Consider the following 21,600-nt stretch of genomic DNA (forward strand, 5'->3'; position numbering starts at 1 on the left):
CTTTCTTTCTTTCTTTCTTTCTTTCTTTCTTTCTTTCTTTCTTTCTTTCTTTCTTTCTTTCTTTCTTTCTTTCTTTTGTTTAGCACCAGTAAGAAAGATAAAAAAAACAATTTTATTTTTCTGTGCCTGCTTTTCTTTTTTTGCCTGTTAGATCACATCAAATTCATACATTTCAATAGACCTTTGAGTATTAAGTTATTAGATTTGAACACAGTTTGGTTTCTGAAAATAGATGTTTGCTTAAAATCTTAAAATTCAAACATATATTATGCCAATTTTATACATTAATTTGGATTTTTTTTTTTGGTGGCCACAACATGATAGTCTAGGAGAATATGGCATCTGATCCACATAACCTCAGTCTTTGGAGATAAAGCTCAAAATGTTTAAGATAAATACAAAAAAAAAGTATATTCTTGCCTCGGTTTTAACTCCTTGCTTGAATTTGGTAAGTGATTTTGATGATGATAATGAGAAAATTTTCAGTGATTCAGATAATGCAAAAATAACTGGAAATGTTTATGACAGCATAAATCACATGTTATATGGCAACAAGTCAATGCATATTGGAACCTAAACATGGTTAAGACGACCTGTTACGTTAAACCAAATATTAGAAAGGGGAATTGAGGAATTAAGGCAGTTCTTTTGGCAAAACCAGGTCCAAACCTGTCCTAGTAATGAGCCATACCTAATAAAAAGTGTTTACTGATCCTATTAAAATCTGCAGGTATCCATCTTTGACTGACCACAACTTGTATGTGATGAACTGCCAATATTTCAGAAAGAGCACACTTTATAGGCAGTGTTTTGGTTTCTCTAAGTGAGGTTTAAGGGCTCTTTGAAGTTAAAGCTCCAGTTTCCCAGCCGAACACACATTTTGCTGTTGTCTTCTGTGACGCTGGAATCAAGACGTTTATGAAGCATCCACATGTCGTAATTCACAAGTTCTTTGCGGTGCTGTTTGAACATTGTAAAATGTCGGGATTTAACACTTTTACTACCAGTTATTTTCCCCAAACGTGAAAACACTCAACTTATTTTGCTTGTCCCCTTTAAGTTTTCATTTTAGGCTGTATAAACCAAAAGGACGTGTCAACATTTCTTACCCTCTTCTTGTTCTTTTTTTATTTTACTTTTTGCCCTCAAGAACAGTTTACTATCTGTCTTAACAACCATCTCTCCACTCTCTGCCTTACGACTGAACTTGCAGTGATCCAGGATGTCGATAATGCCAGCCTGGAGGGACAGTACCAAAGCTTTGCCAGTCTAATGGAGCAGCGGTTGGCGGACCTGTTTGTGTTGGCGGGGCAACAGGGCACTCGTTTTAGACGAGCCACGACTGTGGGCAGCTTCACCGTCCAGGTACTAAAACAGCGGGCATCAGTTTATTTTGTCTTCTCTGATATTTTGCCAGACTGCCCCTGCGTGTTTATGAGAAGTCAGTGAAATGAAATTGTTTATGTTGGCTTCTTTCAAATGCTATGAATATTTCATAAGGCGCACACTTTGATAAACACTTTTGAAACACTCGAGATGAGTGCTTGTGGTCCGTGCCTCATAATTAGGGAGCTCCTCAGCTCGTCATTTACTAATTGCCCATCAGAAACAAGCCAGAGACCTTTCACCAAACAACTGCTCTTAACATTTCAGTTTAGTCATTTAAGCAGAATTGCACAAAAATGTAATTAACTGCTTAGCCTACTGCATCATTTCTGATGACTGTGGCGTAAGACATGTTGTCTTCCACCAGATGGTGAGCATCCGCAGAGTGTCCGGGCTAAAGAATCCAGCAGAGATGACCTACTACGTCCAGCATAATGGCATTCCTCTGTCTGGCACGTCAGCTGCCAAGGTCCTGAACACAGTGGACTCTCAGACCATGGCGCTCACCCTGGGCTACTTTGTCCAGGTGCAAGCAGAACGTAAGCACACTTCCTTTCTCCCATGTTTGACCATAAGGAACTTTTTTTTTAACAAACCCTTCACAGCAAGGTAAATGAAAACACGTGATTCACCGTCGGCTTGGAAAGAAGAGCTGGCTCTGGGGGTGACAGGCCCAGAAAAAGGGGGGTTGCTCTGTAATCTCCTTGAAATGCTCCCAGCAGGACGGTGTTTGTTTAAGGCTGCAGATCTGCTCAACGCTAAGAGGGAAAGAGAAGTGGAGAAAGGGTGCGCACACGCAGCGTTTTCTCATAGATCGTAGCCTACAATAGCTGAATCAGGGCCTCTGTATATCAGATTGAGCTGCACGATGTCACTTGGCGAAGGCGACTAATGATTCTGCATGTTTTAGAATGTCGTCTTTTGTTATTGCTTTAAAATCTCTACCCTTATATAATCTTTGCAGCTACTGTAATGTCCAGACTAGAAGCCACTGCTTTTTTCACACGTTTTGAAAACGCTGTGGCGACAGTGATGCGGCCAATAATATGGATGTTTGACTTGAGACGAAAGAGAGAAAATGAAAGAGAGACTGAGGAAGTGTGTGACGAAGTCATTCTGAGGCTGTTCAATTCCAACACTGAAGAAGGCGACTTTACTAGTGTTGGCAAGGCAGGAAGATGAAGATAGCAGTCAGTGGTTGTTCCTGGTAGGCTGCCATATTTTATTTTGTCTTAAGCAGCCATGTTCAGAAAAACATTTAGTACATATTTGTGCATAGTACTGAAATAAAAAAAAGCTGTAAATAATACTTTAACAAAAATCTTCCTCTGTAACATATTTCTGTATGAATATTTCATGCTACAACATGGCAGATACACAAGTGTGACATATATATATATATATATATAGTCTACTTAATTAAGAAACGGCGAAACATCTTTCTGCTTTTTCAGCTGTGGTCAAGAACCCTCCAAATAACCTCTGGATTATTGCTGCAGTTTTGGCCCCGATCTCAGTGGTAACACTCATCATTATCATCATCACAGCTGTGCTGTGCAAAAAGAACAAGAACGACTTTAAAGCTGACGCCATTGGTAACCTCAATCCCAGAGCCAAGGTAAGTTTCCCTCTATCAGTCCTTTAGCTTTAGCTGTGCAGTTAGTTCAATTTCCATGCTCGCTAAATATTACAATTATTTGTTGTTTGTTAGTATAAAGTTAATCAGCTAAGAAAATGTGCTCTTTTATTGTGTTTTTGTGCTTTGTGTGTCAATGTAAAACATCTACAGTTCATGGATCATATTATTAAATACCACACTAAATGATTTCTCCAAACCTCCTTGGGCATGTTTACCTATAATAAATATCTGCAGTAATGAGTTTTTTTTTTGTTTTTTTTTCCTGTGTGTCTGAGCCAAGTGATGGAGATAATATTTGACGTCACAGATGCTGTCTGACCAGTTGACCTTCCTGTCCATCCATGACATGTGTAACATTCATTTGAAGAGACTTTTTATTCCTCAAGCTCTCAGTTTGAGTTGCACCATCGCTCCTTGACCCACCAATATAATTTAGGCTATTCTGCTAGCACAATTATTGGCAGAAATGACTGCTGGCTGACAGTCAACCACATCAGGGAAACAACGTTGGTTAGATTTTCGAATTGAAGATATTGTCACCTTCACTACTGTGGTGAACCGTGATTACACTGGACTCACCACAGGACGTCTATAAATCCCTCGATTTGTTAAATCTCCAAGTTGCTGCTCTTACACAACATTTATCTTGACTTTCTCCTCCTCAGTTGATGAATCATCACATATATCTTACTTCATGACTTCATGACTTCATGAGTGTAAATTGTACCCTTTTCTGTCAGCTATGTTGTTATTGTTTGGATACTGCGCAGTGTGTTAATGCACTGGTTTGCCACTCCAAATGTAACTACATCACTCTCCTGTAAAAATTTTGGTTGGATTCTTAGCAAGCTTGTTCTCACTTTTCTCATTTATTACTTTTTAAAATAGTTCCCGGTGTCGCACATGACAGTTAATATGATTGAACCAAATAACCCAAACCCAATTACCTAAACTCTTTTAATCCTTTCAGTCTTTATTTGGGAGAATCTCAGATAATCTGGTAGCCAAACTTAGATCTCGCTTTGCACCTTTTTTAACAGCCTCCTTTGTGTTTTCAGATGGCGTATCGGAGGGATGTGAGCTATTATCACCAGGTATCTATTTCTCTGTAATTCTTCTGATTAGTAATCTGTGTTTTTATTTCCAAGGCTCTGCTGAGCATGCCGTGGGATTTGAATGGGATTCTGTTCAGAGAACACTGCTGATATAATTCAGTAAATCCAGCTGTGCTGATGAAAACCAAGGATATAACAGCACTTCAGAGTAACAACGCTTTCAAAAAGTAATTTTCTGGGAAGCAAGGCTAATATTGTCCTTTCTTCTTATTGTAGCTGTCTCTAGATAGCAGGATTTAAAAGGTTAGGCCTTATAGAGCAACGGTGTTATGCAGGCTGTTTTAAGCAGAAAGATCTTTTCTGCCTGAGTACATGCAAATACTTATAGTGCTTTCACATTGAGATGATACACTTGTTTATCTTGTTTTGGTCTTTGAATATATCGGAGCAGACAAATTAAAATGCAGAGTGTAGCTAACGGCAGACCCCATCGCTTTCTCTGCTGATTCATTCATAGTGCAGTAAAATCTTATGCATTTCAACCAAAGCGGTGATCAGATTCTAACTACGGAGCAGTTATCACACGCACAGTGGAAGCTCCTGTTATCTCGTTTTATAAAACAGAGACCACTAAAATCATTTTCATTAACCATCACGTGTGGTCTGCCAGGATATTTGACATATTTCATTTTCAGAGTACACCGTGAATACTTGCTACTAAGGAATATGGAAGCAAAGGAAAGCTCCTGAAAAAAATGCTCAAAGATAGTGACTCCTAAAATTTTATAAAGACCCTCGCATCAAGCCCTCCGCAGTACGGAATGTGCAAACCGAACCCTTTCATCATGCTTACTTGTTAGTGCTTCCTCTTTAAAGACTAGCAACAGCAGCACTTTCAATAAAACTCTCAGAGTGTGTGTGTGAGAGTGTGCTAAAGAAGATGAACGTTCAACGGGAGTATAACACATTGATTTTGCAGTCTGGCCCGGCTGCTCTCGGGCAGTGATGTGTGTCAGACAATTTATGACTTCGAGATGACAGCAGTCGTAAATTTTTCAGCATGTATTTGCGTGAGTGGTCTTCTATTCATAAGCATACCGATACCACATTTTACACAAACTTGGTTTTACACTTTTATCTTCTCTTGCATTCTGCTGAGCTTAATCAGTGGGTTTCCACAAAGACCAGTGTATCTCATCTTGTTGACTGCTGCTGTTTGGTATTTATTATTTAACCAGAGACAGGAAGAACATGAAGAAGAGTCACAGTTAAATCTGTGCTTATCTATTCAAAGGCGTGACGTGCGGTAATCCCAGTTCCGCTTTTTAAATCCCTTTGACTTTTAAGGATGTACTCGGCAACTATGCCGAGATGCTTGTCTGTGCGAATCTTGCGGCGGACTCATACATGTCTTTGCATTTTTTACACCGAACTGCATTTTCTGAGCAGAAGGGGGGAAATTAGTTATAAAAAACTCTCTCCTGTCACTCTTTATTCCTGCCTAACACGTCCATCAGCCAGTCCAGGGATTTGACTATGCCAAGCAGCACCTGGGCCAGCAGGGAGGAGATGAGGAGACGCTGCCTGTCAGTCAGGACACTTTAGTGATGTCCCTACAAATCCGGGACACATCACTGTCGCTAGAAAAGGCACTGCAACAAGACGGGACAGCCAACAAAAAAAGTCACACTGCTGACAAACACAAAAGGTAAGATACTCCCGCTGTTCCTCTCTTCAAGCTATGATCTCTGTTACCCTTTTATTTTCCAAAACTGTGTCAAAGCTATAATGTTGAATGTTGAAGCTTTGGTTTAGCATTCTGGGAAAAAGAGATGGAGCAGGGTTGATGGGTGGTACTCGCACACTTTGCAGAGGCTGTATTTCTCTACGTGGTCGTCTGGGGTTTGGTTCCCTGTCTCAGGCTGTTTGTTGCATGTCTTTCCTGTCTTTCTCCTCCCTTTTTCCTAAATTTGTGATTCTGGTATTGTTGATGGAAGAGAATGGTATTGTGAGACAGATATTAAGAATAAATGAATAAATAAACTAATAAAAAACAGATAAATAGAGAAATACATTTTGCCACTCAGAAAGAGATTTGTTAGGGGTTTAGCAAATGTATACAGCTGCTTATTGCCCCCACCAACAGGGGGCGCCCCCATTTAAGATTAGTAATAAAAATGAGAACTCAAAGTTCACCGAATATTCTTTATTTATTTATTGTTTAGTATGGTTGACATTAAGAAGTTGATAGGTTTTTATTTAATTCAAATTGATCAATTCTGTTTTTCTCAAGCAGCAGCTGTTGATACCAGGTTGCTCAGATGATACGTTAAAGTTTCTTAATTTCCTTTTTCGGTTTTATTTAAAATTACACCAGATTTCAGCTGCAATATTTAACAAACATGCTAGTAAAAAAAAAAATCCATGCATTCATACTTGGTGGATACAAAATCCTGCACTTCATTTGTCTTCTAATCACAATTTTCTTTCAGTGAAAGTGAACTACACGCCTCTGTTAGATTAACACTTCTTTGTGTCTTTCTCTTTGCAGCATTGCCTGCTTTAGAGTTTTTCATTGCTGTTATCAATTTTAACAGACTGTTAGGGGTTAGAACATGATTCTTTGATCTCACAGGCAGTCTTATAGTTTTTTTGTTTTTTTTCAGCTAAGGACTGATTAGCTCTAAGTCCAGCAAACACTACAGTGTTTGAAGTCATGGGAACAAGTATGAACACAGCAACTGTACAGTTAATCTGCGAAGCAGTCGCGGCTCATTATAGACATGAATACACATTGTTAGAAACATATGCTCAACCATACAGTACGAAATGCGGTTTAAAAAAAGCAAATCTTGAACTCGTTGTCATTTTCTGACAATTTCTTCAAAGACATTACAGAATTTTTTGCAGTTTTCTCAGAGTAATAAATGTCATAATCTCTAAGGCTTTTAAAAATGTTGAAATTGTTTTTTATTTTTTCTCCTACTTTTATTCCAGGATTTGTTTGTTTCTCCAGCTATGTGACATAAATGAGTAATTAATATACAGTGGGAAGTTCCTGGTCTTTGACACAGGCAGGGTTCAAATGCCAACGTCAGGACATTTGCTGCATTCTCCATTCCCTCTCACTGCTTGCTTTCTGCCTGACAAATGTGGTAACAACGGTGTAATTTGGAGATAATTTTCTTATTTTACATTTTTGTTGTTGTTTATAAAAACATACCTAAGATAAATGAATTTGACACAAGTGAAATGATATTTAGCTCCACCAACGTTTTTTAAACACTACAAGCAAAATATTTGTGTAATAGAGATTTTTCTGTTTCATGCTATTTAGCTTACGTCCAGCAAGACAGCTTGGCCGTGCAAGAAGTATTCTTTAAACATGCATAATGGTTTGGATATTTATTTAATTTTGATAAACACATTATAGTTAATGGACAAGAGCTTTAGTGGATATCAGGGAAAAGGTGAGGTTGTAAAAAAGGAAGGGATGACATAACCTGGCTGCCAGCCCAGCTTCCTGGGAACTTAACCGCCTTTCCTGTTGCTATGGTTACTTGCAGCAAGTTGCCAAGTGAAGACGGTTCCGTCATCAGCGACGAATCAGAGAAGCTGAATTCTAAGAGGGGCCTGACGGTGCCGAAAGTCACAGCGCAGCAGAAATCGACAAAGGAGGAGGCCCGCAGGAGGGACGGTGAGAGTCGCACGTAGATGCAAATACAAACGAGTCATTTTACCGCTTCTTCGCTGGCAAGGTCAAGAGCTTAAAAGAAAAAGCAAAGCAAAAAATATATCTTTTCCCTTTTTGGATAAAGATGTTTGCACTGTCTAAGGTTTTCCATCGTACAACGGGTCAGTTAAAAGGAATGCACTGGCACTGCAGCGTTTTGGTTGTCAGAAAGGTAACCACTCCCCCTCCAACCCCCCAGCAGTAGGTGGAGATGGACCAAATGAATATGCATGAGACAGACACTTTGCTGAGACGTTATGGTGTGTTTGACTGCTGGGTACTGTGACAAACCAAGATGAGCACGCACACACACACACACACACACACACACACACACACACACGGTCTAATACTCAACTCTTATAAGTCCAGAAATACCTTGTGAAATCTCATAACTCGTTGTTCCATTAAATTTTGTTCTACTTTGAATAATGTCTTGTTCTGTCCCCTGTTCTGAGGCTAAGTGCTCCAAATGTGGCGGACACGAGTAAAAATTCCTCCAGTTCCATCTCTCTGCTTGTAAATTTGATCAAATTTGTCAGATTCTGATTTTCCTAACGGCTGGATTTGAATAATTCAACTGCTGAGTTCGGCGAAACTGGAACTCAGTCCGTTTCTTTTTTCTTTTTTTTTTTCTGACGCTGGATAACGGACAAAAGTGCAGAGTCAGTTTCTTTCATTTATCACACAGATGCATTACCACAACACTGGAAGCCAAAGCTGTCCTTGTGATCTATTGTTGCTATCTACAACTTCATTTACTGAGACAGATGACTTTTGTGTGATACAATTCAGAAACTGATGGTTCACATTCTTCTTTTTTTTGGGGGGGAGGGGATGGAAGTAAGGGAAGAGGGCGGCCAGACAGGCGGGATGACAACTCTCCCCCCATTTGATTGATACGGTAATGATTATTGGTATTTGCTGTCTCTTTGTTTGTAAACTTCTGCTCTTGTCTTCAGATCCATACGACACATCTTCTGGCTCCCTGCAGCTCATTTCCATAAAGCCTGTAACTGCACAGACAAATTGCTCCCACCCTGCATCCTCCGACCGCAGCCAGGACTCGGCCATCATCAACGGAGAGGTGATTTACACCCACATCTACACTTAGACAGATGTTGGTTTTTATTGAGCAAGAACGTTACTTGGAGACATGGTGCTGTAAAACAGTGATGGCCCTCTTACAGATTTCTCTCTCTTTTTTGTCGCACTTGAATGGTTTAAATCATCAAACAAATTTTTATGTCACAAAAAGATATTCTTAGTATGAAATCACTGAGATCAACCATATTTTTTTTTTTACTTCAGTATGAATGGCCACATCTTGTTCACTCTTCTAGAACCAGGAAATGACTGTAATAGAAACTGCCTGAAGTAGCCTGAACAGCATCAAATTATGTCCTGATCTAAATGAAAACACAGAAGAGAAATAAATTGATTAAAGTCTTTTAGTCTGAATTGAGTTACAAATAAGTTTTTGTAGGATTTTGGTTTCCATCTACCCACAGTGAGAATGACTATCCATAAATAAAGACAACGTGGAAAAGTGGCAAAACGTCCCATGTGAAGACCAATACTCCAATAATAACTACCGTATTTCTCGGACTGAAAGCCGCTACTTTGTTCCCACGCTTTGAACCATACGGCTTTTCTGAGGATTTTTCTTCCACCACCAGGGGGCTCTTTAGCTGGAAGTGAATCACTGGAAGTCAAAATTGGAAATCAAAGAAGAACGCGCTAATTTTCATTTAGAACAAGCACATGCTAGCAGCAGGCATGACGGAGAAATGTATTCAAACTCATATGATGCAGCTTTTAAGCTGAGGGCTAAAGATCTGGCAGTACAGGAGGGAAATAGACCCGCTGCTCGGCCTGAACGAGTCCATGGTTCGGCGTTGGAGACGCAGGGCTGCGTCTTTAATTTCAGATTTAGTCCTTGTGGAAAACCAAGAGCGGCGGAGATGCCAGCGGCTTATATATATATGCTTCCAGTTTATTTTTATTGTTCCCCGAAAAATTGTAAAAACTGTTTAACTCTCTTGTCTCCATTATGGAAAACTTTTTAAAAATGAAAAAGAGACTGGGAAAAACAGCAATGATGTCCAGAAGGAACATTAATGCTTGTTCCCATTTTTCCAAAAAACTATTCTGTGGACTGATGCAAGACGCAGGAAATATTTTGAATGTGTGACCATCTGTTAAAACTCAACACTGCATCTTAGAAACTTAACATCATGCTAACAGTCTTACACAGTGGTAGTATTGCAATGGCCCGGAGCTACCTGGATATACGTAAAGGACATATTTGAATCTTTCTTCCAGGTATTTCACTTCTTTCTTTACTTTGTCAAACCTCTGTGGTAATTTCCATTGCTCAACACTATTGTGGATTTTACTCTGTGAAAATTGCTTATTTTGAACTGAACCTACTATACATTTTAGAAATTATGTTGTAGCTCACTGTTTAATTAGATTACCCAACAGAGAATTCCCATGCCTCTGGAAACCCTGAAGCGCCATCACTTTAAAAGTCTCTGGTTATTTTGGATACTCTGAATCAGCTGTTTTATGCCGCTTTAATACCTTAAATTTAATCTCTTCTTTCATTACTTAAGCCTTATGAAAAACCCTTGTCACCCTGCCATGAACTTGCGCGTTTGCTCTCGCCAAGCATTTCTCTCATGGCAGATATTAGAAGATAATTTACCTTTCCACACACCGTTGGAATATAAGATTTCTTTATCAGAGATAATATTTTAATAACAATTCACCAGGAGTGGCTCCAAAGTCGTTCACTCTTTATGCTGATCGACATGCATTCCTGCTGCTCACGATGGACAAGACTCCGGATATCCTCATTATCACTTTGATTTTCTTGTTTTGTCACTGGAGAAGACAGACTGTATGATTTCCTTTCACTTTGAATACGTTTGACTTTATTTGTTGTGTTTGCATTGTGGTAGCTGCCTAATCCAATTGCTACGTGTCAAAACAAATGCAGAGGCTTAATTGTCTCACTGAAAAAAACTATTAAGTAGCATCACCATGCCATAACTTCCTTTGTTTAACAAGAGAAAATGCACTTCTTTAATTTAATTTAAATCATATTCAACCCACAATCTGTACCAGAAGAATCAAGATGAATACTCTGTGCATTTTTAAGTTTTGATCATCTTGTGTTCAGTGGCACTTGTTGGTCTGCCGGCTCTCCAGGTCAACTTGGCTTTGAAGCAGAAATCAGACATTGAGCACTACAGAAACAAGCTGAGGCTAAAAGCTAAGAAGAAAGGCTATTACGATTTCCCGTCCACCAACGGCAGCAGCAGCGGCGGAGGTCGAGCCCTGGTGCATAAACAACGGAGCGACTATGAGAGGGAAGTCGGTGAGCATGGCAGACCTCTGGAGCCGGACGACGAACGAGGGTCCACATTCGTCAAGTCTCACAGAAGGTAAGAGCAGACTAGATGGAGTAGATGTATTTTGATACATAGAGGCTTTTTGCCGGCAGATTTTTGCAAAATCTGTTTCGTTGCTGTCAGAAAGTTTCGGCTCTTTATATCAGGCTGTCTCATTCATCGACGCTCGGTTCTTCACCCAGGAGATAACAGCTTTCTAGGATATATTGGTATGTCTTTCACCCAGAAACTTATCTTGCAATTGCATGTCACCTTTGAATGGACATTTTTTCCCCCCATTCCTTTTAGGAGAAATAAATTCAACCAGATTCACTAGGATTTTTATCTTTCTGAGAATACAAAATCCTCCAGGTCTGGACTGGGGACGTTTCCTGAGGCCATCTCATTTTCCCAGAAATACGGCTGTGGTTCTTATGGTTTACTCTCAGAAACATAATCATATTTGTATCCGTCTCCCTCTTTGTCTGGACGGTGCCCTCAGCTCATCTTGCACAAAATTATCTTTTTATCTTTTTGGATGCTTCTAGTCCTTCTGCTTTGAGTTATCACACAGTTCAATATGTGTCAATAATGATATAAATTTCACTTCACCACAGATCCATCTTCATCACTTTGGCATCTGTTTCATCGTTCTACCACACAGTGACTGATTTGTAATTTGCTGCATCAGTGGATTCCTTCTGTTCCCTGTGAAATATATAAAGGGAAACATGGATATAAAACATAGTCACTATTTTTTTTATTTCATTTTATTTGTTTTTTTAAATCTACCAGATTTTACATCTTGCCCAACAAACCTTAATGGACTTTTTGGACTTGGAAAAGGGAATTACTATCTTTTCCACGGCATGCTGGGACCTTGCCGTGGGCCATTCAGTGCTCATGCCACCAGAGCCAAATCTGGTTCTGGGAGCTAGTGAACTCTGCCAATGTGATTCTGTCCAAGGTTTTTATGGCCACAATCTCTTGTTACTTTCAAATAATAATAATAATAATAAAAAAACGTACATCTACACTTTCCGGCACTATTATTTTCAAATAACTTACCAAAATATAGCCACAAACTTTAATGTTTTTTTGCCACATAATTGTGAGTTGGAATGAAAATCATACATTGTTCCCACATTTTTATATTTTTATTTTTTACAAATAAAAACCAGTGTTGCTTACCACACTAGCATCAATGTGATACTGATGCAAAGTATTATTGATACTTTGGATTGATCTGCCCACCTCTACTGACATGCATCTTGGTATCTGTTAACAATATTTTCCCTAATATGGTGTGTAATGACACACACTGACTATATTAAGAGATAAAAAGAATAATAAAATCTAAAACTCTTGTAGTTGTTCGCTAATGTGTGACCAACATTTTTATTTTTATCTTTGTCCTCTTCAAATTTAACACCTTCTTTGTCAGCGCCAGCCCTTTCAAACAGGAGTCCAATTATTTTCCTCGCCTTGTTCGTCGTGCCTCAAGCAACAAACCGACGAGGTTCATCTTCTGCTTCTTCTGCTGAAGGCACACGAAAGGCTGACCGAATAATTCGAACACTTTGAGTAAAGAATCGCTTTGCTGCAGGTTTGATTTGTGTTGCGCTCACTTGGTTTACTCTAATTGGCAGGCATTCCCAGGTCGGACAGATGGCCTATCGCAGCAGACAAAGCCTAAGCAGTCCAAGTCCCGGAGGAACTGAGATGGACCTCCTTGTAATGAGAGAGAGGCCCAGAAGAGGCATCCGCAACAGCGGCTACGATGTGAGTCCCGTGTCAACACCCACCAACCGTTTCGACTCAACCTAATCAGCCAGTTAGCAGCTCAAAGGCATTTTTTTATTTATTTTTTTTTCCCAGAGCTACAGCTTAAAGGAGTGATGAAAAAAATGACACATTAAAGAAATGTGTTGTTTTAATGGCCAATGTGAGAGCTAACTTAAATGCACAGTTCCTCTCATTAGGGCTTACAGTTGCAAACTTCCCAAAACCTTTCTGGACAACAACACTTGTGCAGAAGAGCTTGGACATTGGTGAAGATATTGGCAGAGAAATTTTATACTGTACAGGTGTAGTTAACAGAGACTTTGGATTAATTATACTCCAACTTTGGCAAATGCCAAGACCTTTAGGAAATGCAGACTCTTGTTGCAGAAATGTAACATAAGTTCTAATTTTGTTTTTCTAAAAGAAAATGTGACCAAATTCCACAGATCAAGTAACTGGGCAACGCTAAAAAAAAGTCGGCTCCACAACTGTAACATATGCAATTAAATGGGAACCTTGATTTCAATCTGTAGAGACTCACACAGAGAGAGAAACAACAGTTAGACAATTTTATTGGACCGAGAATTTGGCGCTCAAGAGTGGTTTGAAGTGTTCTGCAAACTGTGAGCAGACAAACGGGCAATTTATAATTAAATGTAAAGATTTATAAAGGATTGCTGGGTGATGTGCAGCTGTTTTGCTGTTTGTCTAACACGCTTTTATGGTCTTGAAGTCAGAATATTTTTAGCGTCACAGAAATTCGAAACATTTTTCTAAATTTCTATTTCGTTAGAAAAGTGCAGGCGTCGTTAAATGGAGCATTTGTGCAAACTGATGGTGCTTCGGCTCTTTTTGGCCTACACAAAAGATGGCATCAGAAATCTCGCATTGGTCCAGTGACGAGCATTCACCTCACCATCACAAGGGGATTGAATTGCAGAGAAAGTATGACACGTCCATCTGGGAAAAAAAAAAAAAAAATCTTATACTTCTATGACCATGTGTTGGCTTGCACTGTGTTTTTTCATGAGTCCTGGCCTTGTTGAATACAAAGGGAACCGGTCTGGCTGCAGATTTAAGTCTCTTCCCTTTTTCAGGAGGGCTGATTTATGAGGTGCTCTGTGCTGGCTCTACTGTGGCTGCCCTCTTTTTGCACAGGAAGTAGGGCAGCCTCAAATTGTATAAATTTGTCACTGTGCTGGACTGCTGAATAGATGGACATAGTGACAAAAAAGTATGTTAAAAGATAAAAAAAATGATTAGGACAATAAATACTGCTCTCAAAAGCGTACGCACCCCATAAAAATTTGACCATGATCAATGTTTTCAAAACATATTTGTATTGACAGTGTTGCAGTTACTCTGGACACGTCAAATGAAAAACAAATTAGTTGAAAAAAACATCACATGTAACTTCAGTCTTTAACAATACTTGATTTAAGGACCCTTTAAAAAAACAACACCCCACACCCTTCCCTGCTAAAAAACAAAAAACAAATGTAAAGTATTCAGTCTTCTCTTTGTCACCAGTGATAATAAATCACTTGAATCGCAAGTTGGGTTCAAATCCTGATAACAGCAAATAAATTTCAAAGGAATATCAAATAAACTCATTGTACAAAGGATCATTCAGGAGAAGGCTTCAAAAACTCCTCTGTGCTGTAAATCCAACGTGGCACAATGAAGGTTTGGGTATCATCAATCCTTAAGGATCTACAGGAATTTCTTCTCAGGACTGGACGTATTTCACAACAATCTCCTTCATCTTTATTGTGTCCAGACTAAGAAGTAGGGTTACTGTAAATAAAACACCCAGTTCTGACTAAAAAAAGAAAGTCTGAAACCTTGTAGTAGAATGCAACGAGGTCTGATGAAACCAGACTGGACCTTTTGCTAGAAAATCTTAAATGCTTTACACAAAACAAACACTGAAAAGTGCCAGACGAATAACACGCCCACGTTGAAACTTTGTGGGGATAACACCATCTTTCTCTGGATTCTTTGTCACATTTAACTGCTTTTCCATTTGTCTTCAGTTCTCATAGTTTTTGAAGAGTCAGTTGAGTCTAATCTATTATATATATGTGTATATATTTCGCAGACTGAGCCGGAGCTAATCGAGGAGACAAACGTTGATCACCTCCTGGGGCCACGTAGGTACATGTACGGCCGTGGCCTTAAAGGCCACTCAGAGACGTCCACTCTGAGCTCACAGCCGTCCATCGACGAGGTGCGACAGCAGATGCACCTGCTGCTGGAGGAGGCGTTCAGCCTGGCTTCTGGGGGCCAGTCCACATCTGGAAGGCACGGCCACCACCAGCAGCCCCCTCCGGACCAATACAGCCCCGCTCCTCCTCTCCCGTACGCAGACGTGGTCAGCAGCGTTCCGGGCACCATGAGCTCGGGGCGGGGCGGACTCCACTGGGTGCCATCTTACGGAGCAGATATTTATCAGTGCAGCCTGCCTAAACCTGTGAGTTGGAGAAGCTATTTCGTCTTTTCAAGTGACCAATCCAAAAGCAAGTTGTTTAATCAAAAGAGCTCTCACTGTCGTTTAAGGCCTTTCGCTTCACCCAGCTTCCTGAGATGGCTGTGGGTTCTCCGCCTCCGTTACCGCCTCGCACTGGACCCCCTCACAGAACCTCCTTAAGACGGTAAAAAAAATAAAAATAAAAAATGAAGACACCCATAAATGAAAAAAGAGTTCGTTTTCAAAATTTTCTGAAAACGACACGGATGACAAAGATACTAAAACAGACGATTAAGAATCGGAGCACGAGCTTCGCCACAATACACAAAAGCCAATGTGTGGCACCTCGTACAGGAAAACGCAACAATCTTTCCTTAAACAGGCGCTTGGTAAGATTTGGAAGACGTAAACGATTAGCAAAACGGATAACACAAAAACAGACACCGGTGGAGACAAATGCCCATCTTTCGTTTGCTAACCTTTTGGATGTTCCTTTTTAAAAAAAAAAAAAAATCACATTAACATTCATATTCAGGGACTGTACGGAGATTCGTTGTGGTAAGGGTGATTTAAGGCCTTGCTATAAATTTTTATAATGAACTTGTGTGTAGAGAGATGGCAAGAATACTAATGATGCTATTATTTATTTATTTATTTTTTTACATGGAGTGTGTGCGCCCTCTAGTGGTGGCTTTCTGCTGCAGTTTCTTGTTTATGCCTCTCTAATATCTTGACTTAGTTCCACCTCGGACTTGGGCCCCAAAGGAAGGAGCTCGGAAATATCTGTCGCTGAAATGCGGAGTCAACGTGAGAAAAACCCATACGGGCCGTTCACACGCGCAGCACTTCCATCTATCGCTGCGGAACAGCCTGTCCCAAACTACTCAGGTAAGGTGATTCAGAATTTAAAATGCTTGCATCGAGTCTATATAATAGCAGCATTTTGATGAAAAAACAAAACAATGATTGACTGTTTTCATTTAAACAGGAAACCCTATTACTGCTGTCTACGCCATCCCCGCTGCAAAGCCAGGGTACTCAGAGTATTTTGTCCCCACGTCCCCTACGTCCTACCACAGTCCCTCTTGGATGTCCTATCCACCAGAACCTGAGGATGTCCATCCGCAGTGGACAGACTCTGTAAGAAAACCCATTTATCCTGTTTGTTCCCCAAGAAGGCTCACTTAAAAAAACAAACACAAAAAAAATAAAACTACTAAAAGAATAATATCAGATGTTGAGAATACATATTAAGTGTAATGAGCATTCCTGTTCAGTCCCGAATTAATGAAAACCATCTGTTTGCTGCAGTTACAGCTGCACATCTTTGTGTTTCTAAGTTCTGCACATCTAGAAACTAATGTTGGTGGCCTATGATCGCCCATAAGCATCGCTTTTTAGGGCTTGTTATAGATACTTATTTGTATTTAGGTCAGTAATAGTGATTTTTGTGAGCTTTTGAAAGATTCATATTTTCTTGCAAAAGAAAAATCACAATGAAACCCAGTGCAACAAACTGTCCTCAGCAGTCACCTAATTAGTAAACGGAGTCATCCTGGAAACAGTTTTATCTCAGCGTAAAGCATAATTGTTCTGTGAAGGCTTGTTATAGTATTTCCACTTAATTTGTCAGGGCAGCAGTCACAAAGTTCTGGAAAAAATCTTTTCATTTCAATTCATAGCCATGCACTGATTTGCACGCTTATATGCTCCTGCTTTACTGTTAAGATTGTGTTTTTCCTTTCCCTTCCTGTGCACTCTGTTTTCAGGGACCCTTACCTGGGTATGCTGAAGCTTTTCCTAATCCTCGATACCCACAGGGGAGTCCCACCAGGCTACCCCTGCAGTACAGCCAGACACTGGAGCAGCCGCCCACTGCCCCTCGCACAGTATCTGAGCAAAGCCTCCCCCAGGTGCTGAAGGACATGGACAGCATGCCTCTGAGCAGCCTCTCCACCTCTGCACTTGTGCAGGCTATAAGACAGGAGGTGGCCAAGCTAGCGAAGAAACAGAATGACATTTTTGAGTTTTAACATACAGACGTGTTTGGGTCTTCGCACAGAAGGTGATGCTTCTTCAGCTCCGTTTTTAACATTTGTACCCTCCGACAGACTGATCTTTAATCGCTGATTATCCACCTCTTTTTGCACACAACCGGTGTACGTCAGCTCGTCAGTTAAGGAAACTTCAAAAGATTTAAGTTTAGAAAATGACGATTCCGTTTTCTGTCAATGATGTCCCAGGTAATTATGCACATATCTATGTAGATATATCAGTAGGATAAAACTAAAGGTCAAACACATTTTTTTTTTTTCTGGACCAGATTAGGATCTTAGTGGGACTTATAAGAGAAAATCCATTAATATAATCGTCTGTACTGAGAGGACCAAATTCTTCCTGTCAGATGGGTAAGTATAACTCACAGTGTATATGAGCATGTACAGTTTAAGGACATTGTGTATCTTAACCGAGCCTGTTATTAAGCATCAGCTTAAACGAGATGGGCAAGATCGGGATCAACTCTTTCAGACATTAATCTCAGAATGAAAAACACATTCATTTTTAACTTTACTCTCTGTAGTTTCTTTACATGTCTGAGGGAAAATAGCATATCAGCAACACAAACCGCAACCTTCCTTGATAATCCGATGGTTCTGTTTTAAAGGTTTGGTAACTGGGAATGAACAAATGGACAAAATACAATTTAAATCTTCTTCTGCTTTAAATCTTATTTTAAAATCAGTCCAACTGGATTTATTTGGGTTTACACGTGATGATGTAAGGTCCAGATGAGATATTTGATTACCAAACTGGGTTTATTGGTGAATTAAGGTATTTTCAAAGGATGCAGGCTTGGGGAATACTCTGAATACAGATTGCAATATATTTAACTCTTTATTAGAGTTTAAATGTTTGAATACTTCCAGATAGTCTCCAGTGAGCTTGTGTCCACAACAGGCTCGACAACCTGGCAGGTTTGTGGCTCAAAGGATTTTGTTTACAAACAGCCAAAGTAATGGACATTTTCAATTCTTTTTCTTTTTCATGTAGTCCATATTTTTTAATCACCAGTCATAAGTCTGTGACTGCATGGCTAATTTTAAGCAAAATATTCTTTTGCCAGTCAAACACCTCTATAATTAGCAATGGTATAAACTATGAACATGTGAGACTTTGATGATAAATTTGGTACTAAGGCCCAGTTGATTGTAAAATTGGGTCTTTAGATTGTGTCTAAAATGATGCATTGCAACACAATGAGCCTCGTCATTGCCTTTACTTGTTGGCGGTCATATATTGGAATTCATCAATGTATTCTTTATGGATACCTTTATATAGGAAGATGGTGATGGAGATGTGAAATAAGTTCTTCACATGTGAAATGTTGACCTAATAACTTATTTTGTGTGAGATATACCAGCGGATCTTTAAGTTAGAAAACCATTGTGAAATTGATTTATTACAGTAATTCGTTTCAAAATGCAAAACTCGTGATTTCTAAAAACAAAGTGGGGCATTTAATGAAAATGCTGGGCAGCGTGCAATATTCCTCGGGTGTAATGTCTCTGCAGGTCACGTTCTGGTAAAAGTCAAGTTCTCGCACCGGGAATAAAATCTTGTTTCTAGAGGTGATGGCACTTTGAGCAGGGACACAAATGAGGAAGGCAGGAAGGAAACAGAGGTGTGTTTTTTTAGAAGGAGTTAGCTAATCTCGTTTTACGACTTGAAGATCAGACCAATGTAACATTACAATACAGGGGATCCAAATCAGCTGCATAAACTATCCAGTCAAGTAAGGCACACATCAGAAAATCAATTCAAACATGGTTTGTTTGTTTGTTTGTTTGTGTGAAAATATTCCAGCTCTGGATGAAAAAAAACAGAAAAAAAAAATTCTGAGATTTTCTGCAGAGAAGTGCATGTAGTATTGACCTGTAGCAGGGGTTGTGTGATTTGCATTAACACTGAGATTGCCAAGTTGTACTGTATGATTTCTAATAACCTTAAAAATGTGGATTATTATATAATCAGTGCTGGGAAGTTGTCAGCTTTGACACCAGAAAGATATGTACGAGTGAAGTTGCCTTTGACTATTTCTCATTCGTGGAACAGCAGGCTGCTTTTTTTTTTAATCAGTCCTGAATGAAGTTAGCCTTTTAACTGTTGAACAAATCCTTTGTCAGCTCAAGTATATGTTTATTTATCATATGACTCCATGTGTAAGTAGATACATGAAGCCTCTTGTTCTCAAACTCATCAAGAACTCGGCCGTTACTTGTTCGGCGAGGCACCTTTGTCTTAAAAACTGAACTGAACACCGTTTTTTGTGTGAACACCTTTCTACATTCTCATGCTGGATAACTACAATATTAAATAAAACTATCTGAGGCGGTTTATTGAATGAAACATGACAATTTATTCAATAAAGTTAAAAGTGAGCTAACTATCTACGTCTTTTTGTCCTCGTGACATTTCCTCATTTTCTTTTCATCTGTTGCTTGATCTTATTTTCACTGATGTTATTTAGAGATGAATCTAACACTGAAAAAAGATGGGAATTGAGGGAAATGTTAACCTAAATATTTCAAATGAAATAAATGATTTTATCAAAAACAGTTAATTTCTGCCTTTTTTTTTTTAAGTTTCCACATGTCACATTTTCCAAAATGCCGTTGGTAAAAGAGTCAAAGCTGTTGATGCACGGAGACTCTTAGAGCATTCTGGACAGTGTTACTTTTTCATACTTCAAATCATTAAATAAAACAATTACAATTTACTGGGTAAACTTTAAAGCCACATGCCAGTTTGGCTGACACATTCTGGAGGTGACATCATACAAGTAAGTAAGTAAAGCTTTATTCATATAACACTTTACAAGATAAAAATCACAAAGTTCTGCAACAAACAAAATAAATACACAAAAGAAACAATGTGTAAGGCCAGCAGTCAGACCTTTCTATTTGTCCTTTTATTTTTATGTCCTTATTTTTATGCATATTTTTATTAAAATACCACTTTTCAAAGGTTATTTGCATTCTGTATTGCTACTGCAAAAAGCTTTTGAATACATCTTAGTGTGTGGATTTCCAGAAAAATTGTCAACAATAAAATACATGGAAGTGGTTTGGAAAGAGGAGCAGGGACGTCTGGAAAAAAATAAATAAATCTTTTAAAAACCAGTCGAGCCAGTAAATACCAAGGTTGGTGTGTTACATTAAGGGGTTCTGAACATATTTCATGCTCTTTGTTAAGCGAGTTGAGTGAGATGCATAAAAAAAGCTTGCATCAACGGAAGGCAGATAACAACATGGCAGTGGGAAGAAATAAGTCTCGAAGTCCATATTTCTCACCAATGGACAATGAAAAATGAATCATGGTATGTGGACAACGTCAACATATTTCGGAAGAATAACAATATTGCTGCTTTCCCTAAACAAAACAGACTCAATTCTTGGTGGCAAAGAATTGCTGACCAAGTTAATGTGTGAGTATATGATTAACATTTGTGTGTGCATTAAATGAATCTAGATGCAACAGAGCAGGCGCAAAAAAAATAAGGATGTGCAGAAAAATAGATTAAATGTAACGGTACAGTTAAATCAAGTGATGTTCAAGTGTTTCCTTTTCCAACTGAATCACAGAGAATTCACTGGCTGTACTGAACATATGCAATGTTGCCACAAAAAATGGCACCCTAATTTTTATACGCCAATATTTGATACTGTACACTTGAAATTAACACAATTATTATAACTACTGTTTGCTGTGCATGATGAAGTTTGACCTCCATTTTAATCGTGGTTTGGTCACCCGCCCCACAGCGTGGATTTCTGCGGAGTATTAATGCTCCAACATCTACAAGCTCCTAAAGAAAAGGACACGACATTTTCTGACAATTTCTTCAAGCCAAGTTTCAGTAAAAAGGTAGGACAGTCTGAGATTTTGTTTAGGCAACCCTGCTACTGAGCAGGTTCACAGATTATTTTGCAGTAGTAAATTGACTCACAGAGCCGCGTACCTGGCTTTCTGAAACCAAATACTGAGGGCATACACACACTTATCCATGAACTTCCTCTGAATTTCCACTGAAAGGGGGCCACGAAGATGAACTAAAGGGAAAAAGCCAATAGGAA

The 21,600-nt window shown here is 39.2% G+C and overlaps 1 protein-coding gene across 1 annotated transcript in view; it reads left to right on the forward strand.

Annotated features, from left to right (window-relative positions):
- Nucleotides 1-20,078, forward strand: part of kiaa1549lb (KIAA1549-like b) — a 60,823-nt gene extending 40,745 nt beyond the window's left edge. The window contains exons 9-22 of the mRNA XM_007549834.2: nt 1,214-1,365; nt 1,754-1,925; nt 2,841-3,004; nt 4,084-4,119; nt 5,598-5,788; nt 7,647-7,777; nt 8,776-8,900; nt 11,030-11,265; nt 12,861-12,993; nt 15,098-15,469; nt 15,556-15,650; nt 16,206-16,354; nt 16,455-16,606; nt 17,236-20,078. Coding sequence (XP_007549896.1) covers nt 1,214-1,365; nt 1,754-1,925; nt 2,841-3,004; nt 4,084-4,119; nt 5,598-5,788; nt 7,647-7,777; nt 8,776-8,900; nt 11,030-11,265; nt 12,861-12,993; nt 15,098-15,469; nt 15,556-15,650; nt 16,206-16,354; nt 16,455-16,606; nt 17,236-17,499 — 2,372 coding nt within the window. The 3' untranslated portion in view covers nt 17,500-20,078. The remainder of the gene's footprint in view (nt 1-1,213; nt 1,366-1,753; nt 1,926-2,840; nt 3,005-4,083; nt 4,120-5,597; nt 5,789-7,646; nt 7,778-8,775; nt 8,901-11,029; nt 11,266-12,860; nt 12,994-15,097; nt 15,470-15,555; nt 15,651-16,205; nt 16,355-16,454; nt 16,607-17,235) is intronic.
- The last annotated feature ends 1,522 nt before the right edge of the window (nt 20,079-21,600 follow it).

Source organism: Poecilia formosa, unplaced genomic scaffold (assembly GCF_000485575.1).
Source record: "Poecilia formosa unplaced genomic scaffold, Poecilia_formosa-5.1.2 Scaffold33, whole genome shotgun sequence".
Lineage (NCBI taxonomy): Eukaryota > Metazoa > Chordata > Actinopteri > Cyprinodontiformes > Poeciliidae > Poecilia > Poecilia formosa.